The sequence below is a fragment of the Talpa europaea genome (genome assembly GCF_964194135.1).
Source record: "Talpa europaea genome assembly, chromosome: 3".
Classification (NCBI taxonomy): Eukaryota; Metazoa; Chordata; class Mammalia; order Eulipotyphla; family Talpidae; genus Talpa; species Talpa europaea.
Window position 1 is genome coordinate 133013397 of NC_140069.1, and position 13752 is coordinate 133027148.

The following is a 13752-nucleotide window of genomic DNA, read 5'->3' on the forward strand; positions in this document are numbered from 1 at the left end:
GTTCCCATAGCAGTCCCATCCACTTCCTTTATCCATTTAAGCTTCCCAATCTTGCCTGCTGGGCAAGAAATGGGAGGTTGGTTTTTAAATTTAGTAATGATACCACACCACTTCCCTCGGTCAGAGAAGGGGTCTTCAGAGGAGACCACAGGTTAATCACAACCTTATGAGACTTTAATCACAGCCTTATGAAAGACCTTGAGACAAAGGCACTCAGCTAAGCCACACCCAGATTCCTTACAGAGACTGATAGTAAATACTCATTGTTTTAATACTTAAGTTTTGGGGATAAATAACTTTGCAGCAATAGATAATGAATACCAGGTCTGAGAAAATTGAGTGGGAAAGGAGAAAGGACAGCAATTATGATCAGAAAATGGGATGTCTTGAATATACAGTTTTAGCCATGGAGCACCTGTAATGTTTCATGGTCCTGAAAGGGTGGCTAAACTGGTGCAGAGGTCAAGTTCATCAAAGAAGAAGTCAAGTTCATTAAAGATGAAGTCTGGGAATTGAGAGGCCAGAGTATTGGATAAACAAGGCTCATAAATTTTTAAGTCATTTAGGATCATTGAACAGAGGAGAGTGTGCAGGAGGTGACAAGGTGAATTTCAGTTGGATGACAAGGTGGTACTTGGGGCATACAACCACTTCAGTGTGATAGAGGGAATGATCCCCTACAAAGATGTTTTTTAAAGAGGATGGCTAAAGGCATAGAAGAGGTACTGGGAATCTAGGAAAGATGCTGACCCCAAAACTGGACCCTGGGCTTGTGAAGTAAGGAAGAATAAGCAGACAATTTCTCAAAAGGGCAGCAGAGGAAGCTGTGTTCTCACTGTAAAGGCAGGTTTTAAGATTAAGATGAAATGGCAAAATATATAAGGTCCTTGGCTCCCCGTAGCGGGCACCCGATGTATACGAGCTGCCTATAAACTTTAAACATTTGCATCACCTTGTTCCCGCTCCCAAGCTCCCGGCCAATCCTAGAGAGCAGGGCTAGGTGAGGGAGGGGACCTGGCGGTTGGGGGAGGCAGAGCTCAGCACCCTAGGTCAGGGGCTGCCTCCCCCAGGCCCAGGGAAAGCGGGTCGTGAGGTTTTCCCTGTTTCCCTGGCCCAGCTGGCAAGAGCCCGAAGAGGGAGTCACTTTCTCCTGCTCACGGGACACACCACCGCCCTAGGAGAGCTTTATTCCTTCCATTCACAAACATTTACTCAACTTCCCTGCAAGTGCTAGCGTAACAGGGTGGTCCCCAGGAAAGGGGGAGCTTCCACGATGCCACCGATGGCAGAACCTATTTAGAGCAGGCAGGTTTGCAGGGTCTGGGGTGCCTCTCTCCCTGCCCTGTTGTTGCAGAAATAAATTCTAGCCTTTTACCCAGGCAGGGGAAGAACAAGCGGTACTTTAGGAATGGTGAGGTCAGGAGAAGCTTTATTACTCATGCATGAGGTCTCAGACCTGGGTAGTCCCGTAAGGTCTGAGCACTGGTCTAGAGACAGTTTCTTTTATACACAACCACTTTACATTGATCAAGCTGGTTAGTTAGCATACAAATTCTTGACACAGGAAAAGGGGAAGGATACAGCTCTTCCAGGATGGCCTGGGAGATCAATCAGCCTAGCAGCTGCCAGACCTTGTTTAGATGTGCTTATTAAGGAAGCAAACTTATTATTTACTTTACATTTCCAGGTCTATGACTCTAACAGGGAAAGATTTCTTATTCTTAGCAGTTCCCTTGCTCTGTAACACCGCACCGGGCTGCTCCATTCAAAGCGAAACACCCTCTGGACTAGGGGAGGGCGCGTCCCGGGTCGCTGCCAAGGTGGGCAGGAGCCTCCACTCTGCTCAGAGTTTCCCAAGCGCTCCCCACACTTTGCGGGGTGAAATGTGGGAAGTGTGCGGCCCCAGGCTCCCCGCCCGCACCCCCAGCCCCGGGCGCCCTCCGGGAACCCCGGGGTCCACGTGGGTCTCCCGGCTCCCGGCGGGGCGGGGCGCGACGGGCGGGGCCGGACCCGAGGGCGCGGTGGGCCCCGCCCCCGGGGCTCCCAGGGCCCCCAGCGCCCCGCGGCCAGATGCTGACGTGTCCTTTCCTTCCCACTACACCTCCCGACACTACCCTCTGCGGCTGCCCCGGAAGTCCCGCCTCGCCCTGGGCCTGTCACCGCAAATCAGCGCTTCCAGCGCTTCCTGGAGTCCGCCGCCCGCGGGGGGGCCAGGGGGCGGGGCTGCGCGAGCCGGGCGCCGATTGGCTCGCGGTCCGGCGGCTGCTGGGCGCTCATTGGCCGGAGGGCGGTGGCGCCCCGACACGCCTGCGCGGCGAGTAGAACGTGTGGCGGCGGCAGCGATCGCGTCTCCTCTTTCGATCCCAGACCCGCTGCTGCTCCCGAGAGCGCCCGGCGCGTCCGTCCAGCCCGTCGCCCGCAGCCCGTCGCCCGCCCGCTGCTCGCCGCGGCCTCGCACCGGCACCGACACCCGCACTGACACCTCCGCGCCGGCCCGCCGCCTCCCTCGCTGCCTTTCCGGCTCCACACATGGCCTCCTCCGCGCAGAGCGGCGGCTCCGGGGGACCCGCGGTCCCCACCGTGCAGCGGGGCATCGTCAAGATGGTGAGCGCGGGGCCCCCCGGACGCCGGCCCCACCGCCCGCCTCCGGGCGGGAGTCCGGCGCTGACTCCTCTCCCCCCCCGCCAGCCTGCATGGGCGCCCAGATCGCCTTTCCTAGGTCCCCTTCCTCGGTTTCGCCACTCTCGGGACCCAGTCCCCAGCCGGAGCTCGACACGGACGCCCCCTGGGGCGCTGCCCCTGGACACCCTTGCTTCAAGGGTCACGGTGATGGCCGGGGGCTCGGCGCTCAGATCTCCTGGCCGTTTCCCGGGATAGATCAATTACCGATCGAGTGATTGATTGATTGATTGATTGGCGGGGATAATGCATTGATAACGCTCGCCCCTTGCCCCCGCCTTCCTGTCCATTTTGACATCTGCCGAGCAGTTCGCAGTTTCCCGAGATCCTGACATCCGCCCTTCCCTGGGACTCCAGGCGCACTTGGCCATCTTGGAGCTTTTCTGTTTGCACCGACGCTCAGTTGCTTCCAAGTTTTCTCGCTCACTGACCCTCCTCTCTCTCCACCTCTTGTGTCGTCTGTAAGTCCTGGGAACTCATACTGTTTGTGCGCTTCCCTCCTGCTGGCCCGTAAAATGTTAGACCGGTAGGAATCTTGGCAATCTTTGTGCCCCCACCCCTTGTAGATAAGGAGACTGGTTTGAAGAGAGCCAGTGACTTGCCTAAGGTCACATGGCGGTTTGGATGAGCGCCAGGACAAGAGCTGAAGTGTTCTGATTTCAGTCTAGGGTTCTGACACTAGATTCTGCCTCTATACTCTCTCCCTCCCTACAGTCTTAAACTTTGACTTTAAAACCTTGCAAATTTCAAAAATTTTACTCCCAGAGTCAGATGATTTTGTAGGTTAATTTCTCTTTCTCACGTATTTCCTCGATTTTTCTGCCCCACGACCTCCCCAAATCTTAGAACCTGGCACTTCTTAGTTGTCACCGAACTTTTTGGTTGTGATGGCCACAAACTTCTAGGTTTAATTTCAGATTGCAATTCTCATTTCCATCTGGAACAGCAAATGATTAAGTGCCATAGTTTTTTGCTGTTGTAGAAAGTTTAATTTACATTCTATTTTCTTGGGTGATTGTCTTCACAGGATTAAAATGTTCTTCAGTGTGTGTGTGTCTGTGTGTGTGTGTGTGTGTAAGTTAGAGTTCAAGAAATTTTTCCCCCTGATTCTCATGTATTCATTACTTAGGTGATATTCTGCCTCTGGCTGAGGTTCCTAGAGCTTTCAATATTACTTTTCCCTTTTGTTTATATGTAAATGAAGAGTCAAAATTCATCAGAAGCTGAATGAGAAAGGCATTTCCAAGGTCCACATTTCTTTTTCCATTCTTGAAATATTGACCTGACCTACAAAAGGATTGTCCTGAAGTGGTTCTTACTAGCGATTTCATTCATATTGATCTGTCCCTTCCTTCACCATAGGAATAGATCATCACTTGGCAGTTTGGTGGAGAGATAGGAAGTATTGAGTGGCTCTTTCTCACCTTTCTTTTGCTCAGGCTTGAGTTTTTTTTTTAAACACCCCTTCCATATTTATGGTGGGGGTGGAATGAGGCAGAACTTCTATCAGTGTTGGAGGTTTTCAGGGCCCTGGAGCCTATGAGGTGACCGTATCTGCCTGTTACCTGCATGACTACTGAATATCAACAGTCACTAGTTTATTAAGCGTCTTCTTGTGCTGAGTATTGGGCTTATGTGATCTCATTTGTAACACCTAAAAGATATGGGCTATACTTTACAGGTATGTATAAGGTTCAGATATGTGTAAGAATTAGTAGTTTACCTAAGGTACTTTTTTATTGGTAATAAGAGGCAGAGCTGGGACTTGAACCCAAGCTTGTCTGACAGAGTATATGCTGTTCAATATCATGCCTTGATGCCTCTGACTGCAGGGTATGAATTTATAACGTGGCGGGCGGTGCCGGTGATGTGTGGCTGCAAAATTGCAGGAAAGTGAAAGCTGACTGTAATTGAGGTGAGGGAAGATTAGCTGTTACTCCTTTTCTTGCCCTGGAGCTGCTATTGTGGTAAGTGACTTCTTTTGGTGCTCATGGTCTTGATGCCTTAGGAGTGTGGTACGGAAGATGTGCAGGAGACGAAGAGGAGGCAGCTTTTAAAATTCAGTCATTGAGTGGTCTATACTGCGGTTTTTCCGTGCCCAAACTACAGGGGGTGAGTGGGTGAGTTCCAGGCAGGGATTAGGGGAGGGAAGTGTGTGAACTACAGAGCAACAGGCAGATTTGTGCCAGACTTAGAAGCCTTGTCTGGAATGAAAAATTGACCACTGGCAAATTGCTCTGTGTGAAGCTCTTCTGGTAAGCAAAGTTGTATTTTCCTGGAGAGTAATTGTTTCCTGGGGTACTTGGAACTGCTTCTTAAGACCTCTAAAAAGGAAGATGGAACTCCGTGACAGGACACTTAGAAAGAAGGAGTTTGACGACTAAGAAAACAGTCATCACAGCTTCTCTGCCTTTTGGGAGAGGGGCAGAAAGTGGAACACTGTCTAGCTAGGGTGTACTTTTTAGGGTAAGCCCTTGAATTTGGACTCAGGCTGAGCCAAAGTTCTGACGTGGTGTAGGTTTGAGGTTTGCTGCAGTGCATAGCAGTCCTTCTTCCTCTTTTTTGGTCAAAAGAATGAGTTGGCCACAGAAGCTGTAGATTTCTTCTGGTCTTTGCCTTGCAATCCTGGGGAAAGTCTACTTTACCTTTTTTGGGAAACAAGTTGTAAAAGAATATCTTTTGCATTTGACCAGTTTTTAAAAATGACGCTAATGGGAGAGGCTGCTTCTGCTACTGCGAGTGGGAGCAAAGGGACAGAGTTGGTTCTGGAATGTGTTTAAGGAGGAAGTGGGCAGTAAGTTGCACAAGCATTTTGGAGCTGTTCTATTACTGAAAGGCAGTAAGAATGATAGAAAAACTGAAAGTGGATTTATATTTTCTGAGTTAGAATGACACTGGCAAGTGTGTGGGCAGACAAAATAAACCTGGAAAAGTAAATGTCACTGTCAAATAAGTTATTATTTTCTCAAAATCCTAAAGGTTGATTCAAGCACAGGGTTTCTTTGGATAATTTGCTAGACCTTCCTTAGCTGCAGTAGAATATTGTCAGCAGATGTTAAATAGACAAGATTGGAGACCTATGCTACTTAGTATAAAATCCAGTCCCCCCCAACCCCCCTTAGCAGCTACCTAGAGATGGCTATTTTCTGTTTTTATTGACAGAATAAATTGGGGCCTGGAGCCCTTTCCTATGTCTTTCATTTTGCCTTTCCTGTCTGACTTGGTGTGTTTGTGTGTCTTTTCAAGCAGAGACACCTAGGCTGCTTTCACCACAGCACAATAAATCGGCCACAAATCTTGACTCTTCTGTGCTTATCAGACGCAGCATGTCTTATCTTGCTTACTGTGTAGAAGGCCAAAGGGAGGACATTGTCCAATGCCAGTTCCTATTGACCCCCTCCCATTTCCTCTGAAGGAGAAAAGGAACCCCTCTGCCAGTCTTTGCTCTTCTGCTGAGAGCCACGATTCTTACTAAGTGTGTAAGGCAAAGGGGCAGCTAAAGGTGGAGGTGGCCATCGGCAGTCTCCTTCAACAGGAGTTTGCTGCAAATTGTTGTGAAGTGGGGACATAGACTCCTACTGTACGACCTGTAGGAAATGCCACCTAATGTAGCTGGTTGCAGCGAAATGTTTCTTTCAGAACTGAGAAGGTTGTGTCTTTCCAGAGTGTGGGGGGGACAGAGTGGTGGTCTGTCAGGCCAGCTTCTTATTATGCACACTTAATTCATGTAGACTGAAAGCAGAAAAATCTTCCCTAAGCTAATTCAGATGCCCTTATTCTACTCAGAGGGATAAGGTTGTTGAAGAACAATATTTAAGTAAACCGAGGAAGTAGGTAGAAAGGATGGAGGACTTTCCTCCTGTAGTCAGAAAATAGCCCACTCTTTCGCTACTAAGCATGTAGCTATCACGCAACATGGTAAGTCAGAGAACACCCAAGTTTTACTATAGTTGAAGGCTTTCTATTATTTTTTTTTCTGTGTGAAAAGGAAGTATTCATCTGATTCTTGTTAAGCTAACAGTGACTTCTGCCTGGTACTAATGATGTAGAATGATGAGCGAACATATTGCCTTTCTTTCTTGACCAGATATTTATTGGTCATCTGCTATGTGTCAGGCTCTGCCTGGGTATTGGAGAAAAGTGGTAAAAAAGTAGATCAGGTCCAATCCTTGCGGTTCTTAGATAAAACCGACAAAAACAAGTAAACAAAGAATACTCATGAGAATATAGGATAGTGATTCAGGTAAAGAGTGGGATAGCGTGGTTGGCTATAGGGGAGGGCTGATTCCTATAGATAGGATTTTTGGCAAAGACTTCTCCCAGTGATTGTTCTGAGAGCCAGTGAACATCAAAGAACTAACTGTGGGGGAAGTGTTCCTTGCTGAAGGAACAGCAAGTGCAAAGTGCAAAGGCCCTAGGGTCTCCATTGATGATTATCTTCAGTGTTTTTTTTGCATAGAAAACTGGGGTGTAGGCCAGAGATGAGGGGTGGGGGAAGGTGAGAGCATTCACCAGAGACCAAGTGGGGAGCAGGACAGGTGGGTTTTTTTTTCCCCAAAGATTGATTTATTTATGCATATAAGAGCTGTGGTACAGGCCAGAGGTGAGGGAGGATTCACCAGAGACAGAGTGGGGAACAGAACAGGCAGACTGACTGAAATACACTGCTGAGGGGAGCAGTGGGCGAGACAGGAGAGGTCTGTTGCTCCCTGGCTGGCCGAGGATCGAACTTGTGCTGCAGAGGCTGCGAATTGCTTCATAGTGCGGTGCTTAACCCTTTGTGCCACCAGGGAGGCCCAGGACAGGTGGATTTACTGAAATACACTGCTAAGGGGAGCAGCAGGCAAGACAGGATAGGTCTGCTGCATCCTGTGTGGATCAGTTCCCTGGTTGGGGATCGCACTCAGGCCATAGGGGTGATAGCACTTTGAGACTTAACCCCTAGGACACCAGAGAGGCCCTCTTCTGTGTTTTTGTAGTAGTTCTTTAGTTTCTTCAAGTTCAGTATTCCACATAAGTGGATGGGTTTAACTTGTGCTATTAATGTGTAATGGTGATAAAGGCAAGAAGGTAGTAGAGGTGGTTATTGTTCTGATACCCTGGCGGGATTAATAGCTGATGTTAAGACCACTGAGTATTTGTAAACAGTGGGGGGTTAATAAAAAGTACTTGTTCTTGGTCATATTAATGTTACTTACAGGATCAAGGCTAAGGGGTTTTTTTGCTTCCTACCAGCCAATCTTGTATATTCCCAAGGTCACTACCTTTCACTGGTAGGGACTTGCTTGAAAATACAAATGCCAAGAGCAAACTCAGTGGAGTTAAATAGCATCTAGAACTTGTTAGTGTCCACACTGACAATGGTTGGTGCTTTATTTCTACTTGGAGTTTACTGTTTCTCTGGCCTCTGGCAGCCCAGCAAGCTTTAGCCAACAGTGTTGGTGAGAGCAGAGTAATGTGCTTCTGAGCTTGAACTTATGGCTGGCAGGAACTAGCTCATGCACAGCATGACTTATTAACATGGGTGGGACTTCTGAGGTCGAGTAGTGGTCAGTACTGATAACAATAATTTGCTGAGTCTATGCCCTAATTTACTCGGAGAATAAAATTTGGGAAATAAGCGAAAGTTTTAGATTCCATTTATAAGTTGAAAAGAGAAAATTGGCCAGGTTTTAAACCCAGGAGTGCCTGTTGTGCATTCACTTCTCAGCATGGGCCAGCTGTCCAGCTGATAGCTAGGGTGCTAGCAGGGGCTGTAGCAGATACAGCTTTTGAAGTTTGGTCTTTGGATTTATTTTTTTCATTTCTCCAAGGAAGAGCATAGCTAAATATTATGGGAAATCCTTTCCCTTGGCAGGGACAAGGAGTGAAGTAAAGGGATTCACCTCTTAATGTGGCTTTTTCCGGGGAGACCAATCCACACCCAGTTTCTGTTGCTGTTCCTCTTTTGAGAGACTGACATATGCTTTTGTTTTTATAGCAGAAATTGATGCAGAATCACAGGTTGTGAACATTTGATGCAGATGGGTTGTTGTAGAGTTTCACTTAGACTCAGTATGACAAATTAATGTTATATTTTTCTCACTTAGCTCTAATGTTTAAGAAAAAAAAAAAGAACAGTAGTTTCAGTTAGTATTTTAAAAAAATTAGAAGTTAAGTAACTTACAGTGAAAATTAATGAAAATTTAGATGACATTTTCAGATGTGACTTTGGAGATGTCCAACCCAGGATATACAGATTGGCTTGGCACATTTGCTCCCTTTGTGTGGTGAGCAACTTAAGGGGTCATCTCCTTTCTCTTTTTGTGCTGTACCACATTTTGAGGTGCAATAGTTCTCTTGATGGAAGAAGTAGTCTGCTTGCCTTGTAGCACCAACTTCCCATGTAATAGGAGGAACTGAGATTTGTGGAGTCTGAGTAAGCCTAGTACGTTAACATTGTCCCTGGCAGAGAAGAGAGAGCCCTGGCCCAGGATGCAGGGGGTTCAGGTTCTCCCCCTGGGTGATAAGAGGGTTCACCTCTAAACTCTTTCCTTTTCTCTTAAATGAAGTGATTGGATTCATCATCTCTAAACCCTTTTTAGTCCCAAAAGACTGTGATTATAGAAGAAACCCTCTGTTAATTGTCTCTTAGGCATGATGAAGCAAAGCTGAGAAATCTCATACCTTCATTGGTAGACTTCATTTTGAATTGCTGCTTGTCCTCCATGAAACATGTTTTCTGTTATGATTGCTTGTTTTTCGGGGGAAGAGGTTGGGTGAGTTGAAATACGGTGGCAGTGAAATATGGTATGAAGTAGTGTGGAAGACCAGAGAGTTAGAATTTGAAATAAACTGATTGGCTGGTGGAATGGGTGGAGGATGGTAAGTCAAGCAGCGTCCTGGTTTCAGTGGGGGCATCAGGATAGACTAGGAGCAGTTGCTTGAGGCCCAGAGGGAACATCACTAGGTGGGTTTTATTCATGCACTTCAGAACACCTTGGCATTATTCTGGGGTAGCAGGTCTTACCTGAGAACGGTGGGGGTGATGAGGGTATATTTGTAGTGCATGGGAGTTTATTCTGGCCCTGCTCTTGATTGGGGGGAATTTGGCAAGAGTGTAGGATTCTGATCTCTGCTTTCCATGCCTTGAGGCCAGAGCCTCTTCCTCCAGATTGATCTTAGGGTCTTTCAGATCTTTTCTACTTCCATTTAATGTGTAAGTATAGGAATCATCTTCACCTGTTCCTTGTAGTTCCTCACATGGTTTCGTTTGAGTTTATTTTTTATGTAGGGCTTCTTAAATCCCTGCCGTGAGTAGATTAAAAAAGAAATGAAGAGCACAGTGATTTCCTAAGCACTTGCATTGGGTCCACCTAGGTCTTTCAGAGGTACCGCATTAGAATCTCTGTAGGTGTCTCCTGGGAATATGTATTTTTTAAAAAAAAGTATTTCTAGACGATTCTGAAAGGTACAGTTTGAGACTGATTGATGGGCTGGCCTTTGAGACCCACTGATCATGTTTAGCTCCCATACTGTATGCACTTGCAGAGGCAGGACACAGATGACAGAAGTATATGGTTGGCAGAGTGGGTGCACCAGAATATTATATGAGGGGAAGACAGTAGTTTCCCTCTCCCTGTCCTTTTCACACTTGAGTTGATTGTTCCCAGGACACTTTGCTTTGCTTTGCTTTTAATCAGTTGAACAATATTGGATCGATGTCCTCAGGGGTCCATTTACAGTGACTCTAACATCCTATTCCTGGGTCATAATTGACAACTGAGAAGTTATTGTTTTATGTGCCTGGTTTAGGCCATATGCTCATTTTCACACTCATCTGCCACTTTTCTTTCCATTTGCATAGATTCCCAAGATCTTCCTGTAATCTGGCACCAAGAACTTGGCATATTCTTTCTACGGAAGTGTAGTGTCATCTACAAGCATGAAGTTTCTCCTCCTCACTTTCTGCGCTTATTATCCTCAGGAGCCACAAACTTTGGCTTTTTGGTTTAATTGTCCGTCTACATCTTGTTTCTTGGTTATAAGTCCTATTCTTGACCACAACAACTGTAAAATTCAAAGTGACTTCACTGGTGATCTTTATTACTTTTCATCCCACCGGCTTATCTAATAGGGAAGTAAGATTTTCTTGTATTCTCAAGTCTTTCAAGTCCTATGATTCAGGTCACACTTGCATTTCTCTTTGTAGCTTTTACTTATTTTGATCAAAATGTTCAAGTGAATGCCACCAGTATTAGTAACTTAATACTTACTGATATTTAAATTTTGGACTTAACAAGTTGCTAAGAGTTCAAGTGGTCTAGAAGTATGTAAAGTTAAATATAAAAAGCTTGCTCCCTCTGCCCTCCTTCTACAGTTTTCTATTATTTATTATCATTCCCTTAAGTCATTGTACTTCCAAAACTTTTTCATGAAGATATGTACACCGTTACTTTGTTTTAAAGACACAAATGAGGTCATGATAATGTGTCCTGCAACTTTTTTTCAATCCATTGTCATAGCAGTCTGTCGTAATTATAGATCTACCTCATCCTTTAATGGTTGAGAAGCATTCCATACTATGGGTGTATTTGCTTTTCTGTTCTTTTTTTTTTTCCTTTTGATATGCATTTTGGGTTCTTCTCCATTGTAAATACCAGTAAGCTACTTGAGTGTCCTTTTGTACATCTCTGTTCTGTGTTGGCATTTTCCAAAGATAGATTCCTAGAAGTACAGTGATTGGTACCTTTTAATAGTCACCTCATATTTTTGGTTGTTGTAGGGGGCTTTACTTACATGTCGCCTGTTTGTTCCTTACCAGTTTCATCTCAGATTAAAATTTAGGGCAAATTACAGCTTAACATCTCCTTACTCATAAATCATTTCATCTTTGGTAGTCTGTCTCCCCAGTCAGAGTAGCTTTGAAAACCACTTTGTCTTTTGTGTGGAGGGCAGAGTCCAGCTTCTGGGGATCATCAGAGAACTACTTAACTGCTAGAAAGCCTCGATGTGTTTTAAGTCTTAACACTTAAAGATAGAGTAAGCTCTGTAGGCTTTGGCCTCACTTGATTTCCTTGGGTTCGAGAATGCTCGACAACTCAGGAATGTGTAACTAACTAGTGAGGATGTAAAGAGGTGAGAGGCAACCTCATGTGGGAGATTTGACTTTTTTCCTGTAGGTGGACTCAAAGCTCTCCCCCACTTCACCTTTTTTTTTTTTTTTTTTTTTTTGGATAAGGTGGGGTGGTATGCTGCGGTGAGTGTGGCCACATCCTGTGTTGTTTGGAGAGTCTGAACCAGGGGAATTTGTTAGCAGCCTTTTAGTCCAGGGCTGACCCAGCCCTGTTAATGGTTTGCTGAAAGTTTCCCTGATGTACGTGAGCCCCCTCCCTGCCCCACCATGGTTTTGGCAAATTGGGACACAATCTCTACTTTTATTTACTGTGAAAAATCTTTTTTATTAATCAGCTGATTTTTCAATTGAAATATTATTTTAAAAGGTGACTAATTTCACCTTATTGAAAATGCAAAACCAATATTACTGGCGATAACTAGAAAGTGCCTTTAAGAAAAACCCACAATGAAAACAAAACAACCCTTATTAAATTCTAGCTAGGTCCTGCCTCTTTAGCAAAAGTCTCTGAAGGAAGTTTAACAAGTGGTTTATCAAATTCAGACATTTTTGGTGACTAAAGGCTTCCTGTTACCAAACTGAAACCCTTTTCTGAATTTAATAAGAAAGATTGAAAGAGAATTGAAAAAGGGACTGTTATGTATGTGAACATTTGAGTAAGCACCCAAGAAAGTTCCTGATTTTTTAAGCCAGTCCACACTGGGGAAACAGACATAACTTCTGTCTTGAGGCAGGGCTGAACTGATTACCTGGGGCATCTGTGATTCGAATCTTTTAACCTTACTGTTGACAGGACATCTAACCTCGGGCAGGTAATTTTACCCCTTTAAGTTCCAGCTGTGCCTGTAGCTGGGATCATAACTACCTATGATGGGATTGTTGCTGATAAATGAGAGAAGGCCTATATAACATGTTCTGCACTGAGTCTGACGCCTGCAGTGTTCAGTGACCAGTAGCTGCTGTTAGCAGTCCAGCAGTTTCCACGTCAGATGGGGGGTGAAACTAGAACCGAGACAGGATGAGAGGAATAAGGCCACCCAGCAAGTTTTTATGATGCTTAAGTTCAGCTTCAAGGATAGGCCTTAATTTGGAGTTTATATTCTTATTACTTTATTTTTTCCCCTAAAATATCCTTTAATAACATAAGCAAATAGTATTTGCTTTCCTAAATGCCCTTGGCAAAAACAAAAAGGTCCCTGAGTTTTGGGCTTGGTGTATGGAGACTACTGCTCTGAAATTCAGTCTGGGAACCCCCTGCCGTAGCTGAAGCATGTACACGGGCCATTGTGTAACTCCTCAGCTTCAGAGGTAACGTCATTGAGATTTTAGGAAAGCTTGAACACATCAGGTCATGTCTGTGAAAGTACTGTTGTGTGTGTGTAAATAGTGGTTGTTAGTGGCACAGGTGTGATAGGCAAAAATACAGAAAGCAAAGAAAGTTCTGGCTCTCTGTCCCCCACCCTTCCGGCAACCCTCTAGCCTCTGTTACTTCTGGACTGGCTGGCATTTCATCTCACTCCAACATCCTTCACTGCCCGCCCTCCTCCACTCCCCAGTGCCACCAAAACTTGAAGTTGACCTTTCATTACCATGTAAAATGTTTTCTCTGTGCCCCGAGGGGGGATGAGGTAATCCAAATATGTTTGGGGTGTTTTGGCCCTCTTTGCCAATTCACTGAACTGGCAGTCTCCCAGGAAAGGACACTGTGTAGAAATAGCCCCTTCCTTACCTGGCCTTGGCACCTGTCAGGACTGGGTGACTTGCACCCCAGTCTGCCGAGGGCTGTTGTGGTTCACGCCCCTTGCCTCACTCGGCATAATATAAGTAACACTCCATTTTCACCTCAGAGTTTCTCGATTTGAGTGTAAAATGTGGGTTAAGTGGGTTTCATGAGAACAGTCACTCCTGGGAGAAAGAGTTTGGGGTGGCCCCATTCAGAGGCCTTATACACTGAAGGT

General features: G+C 45.7%; 1 protein-coding gene across 1 annotated transcript in view; it reads left to right on the top strand.

Moving 5' to 3' along the window:
* Nucleotides 1–2429: 2429 nt before the first annotated feature.
* Nucleotides 2430–13752, top strand: part of SND1 (staphylococcal nuclease and tudor domain containing 1) — a gene marked incomplete at its 3' end in the record, with an annotated part of 403529 nt that continues 392206 nt past the window's right edge. Inside the window, exon 1 of the mRNA XM_084230071.1 lies at nt 2430–2604. Within this exon, the coding sequence (XP_084086197.1) occupies nt 2530–2604 (75 nt within the window). The 5' untranslated portion in view covers nt 2430–2529. The remainder of the gene's footprint in view (nt 2605–13752) is intronic.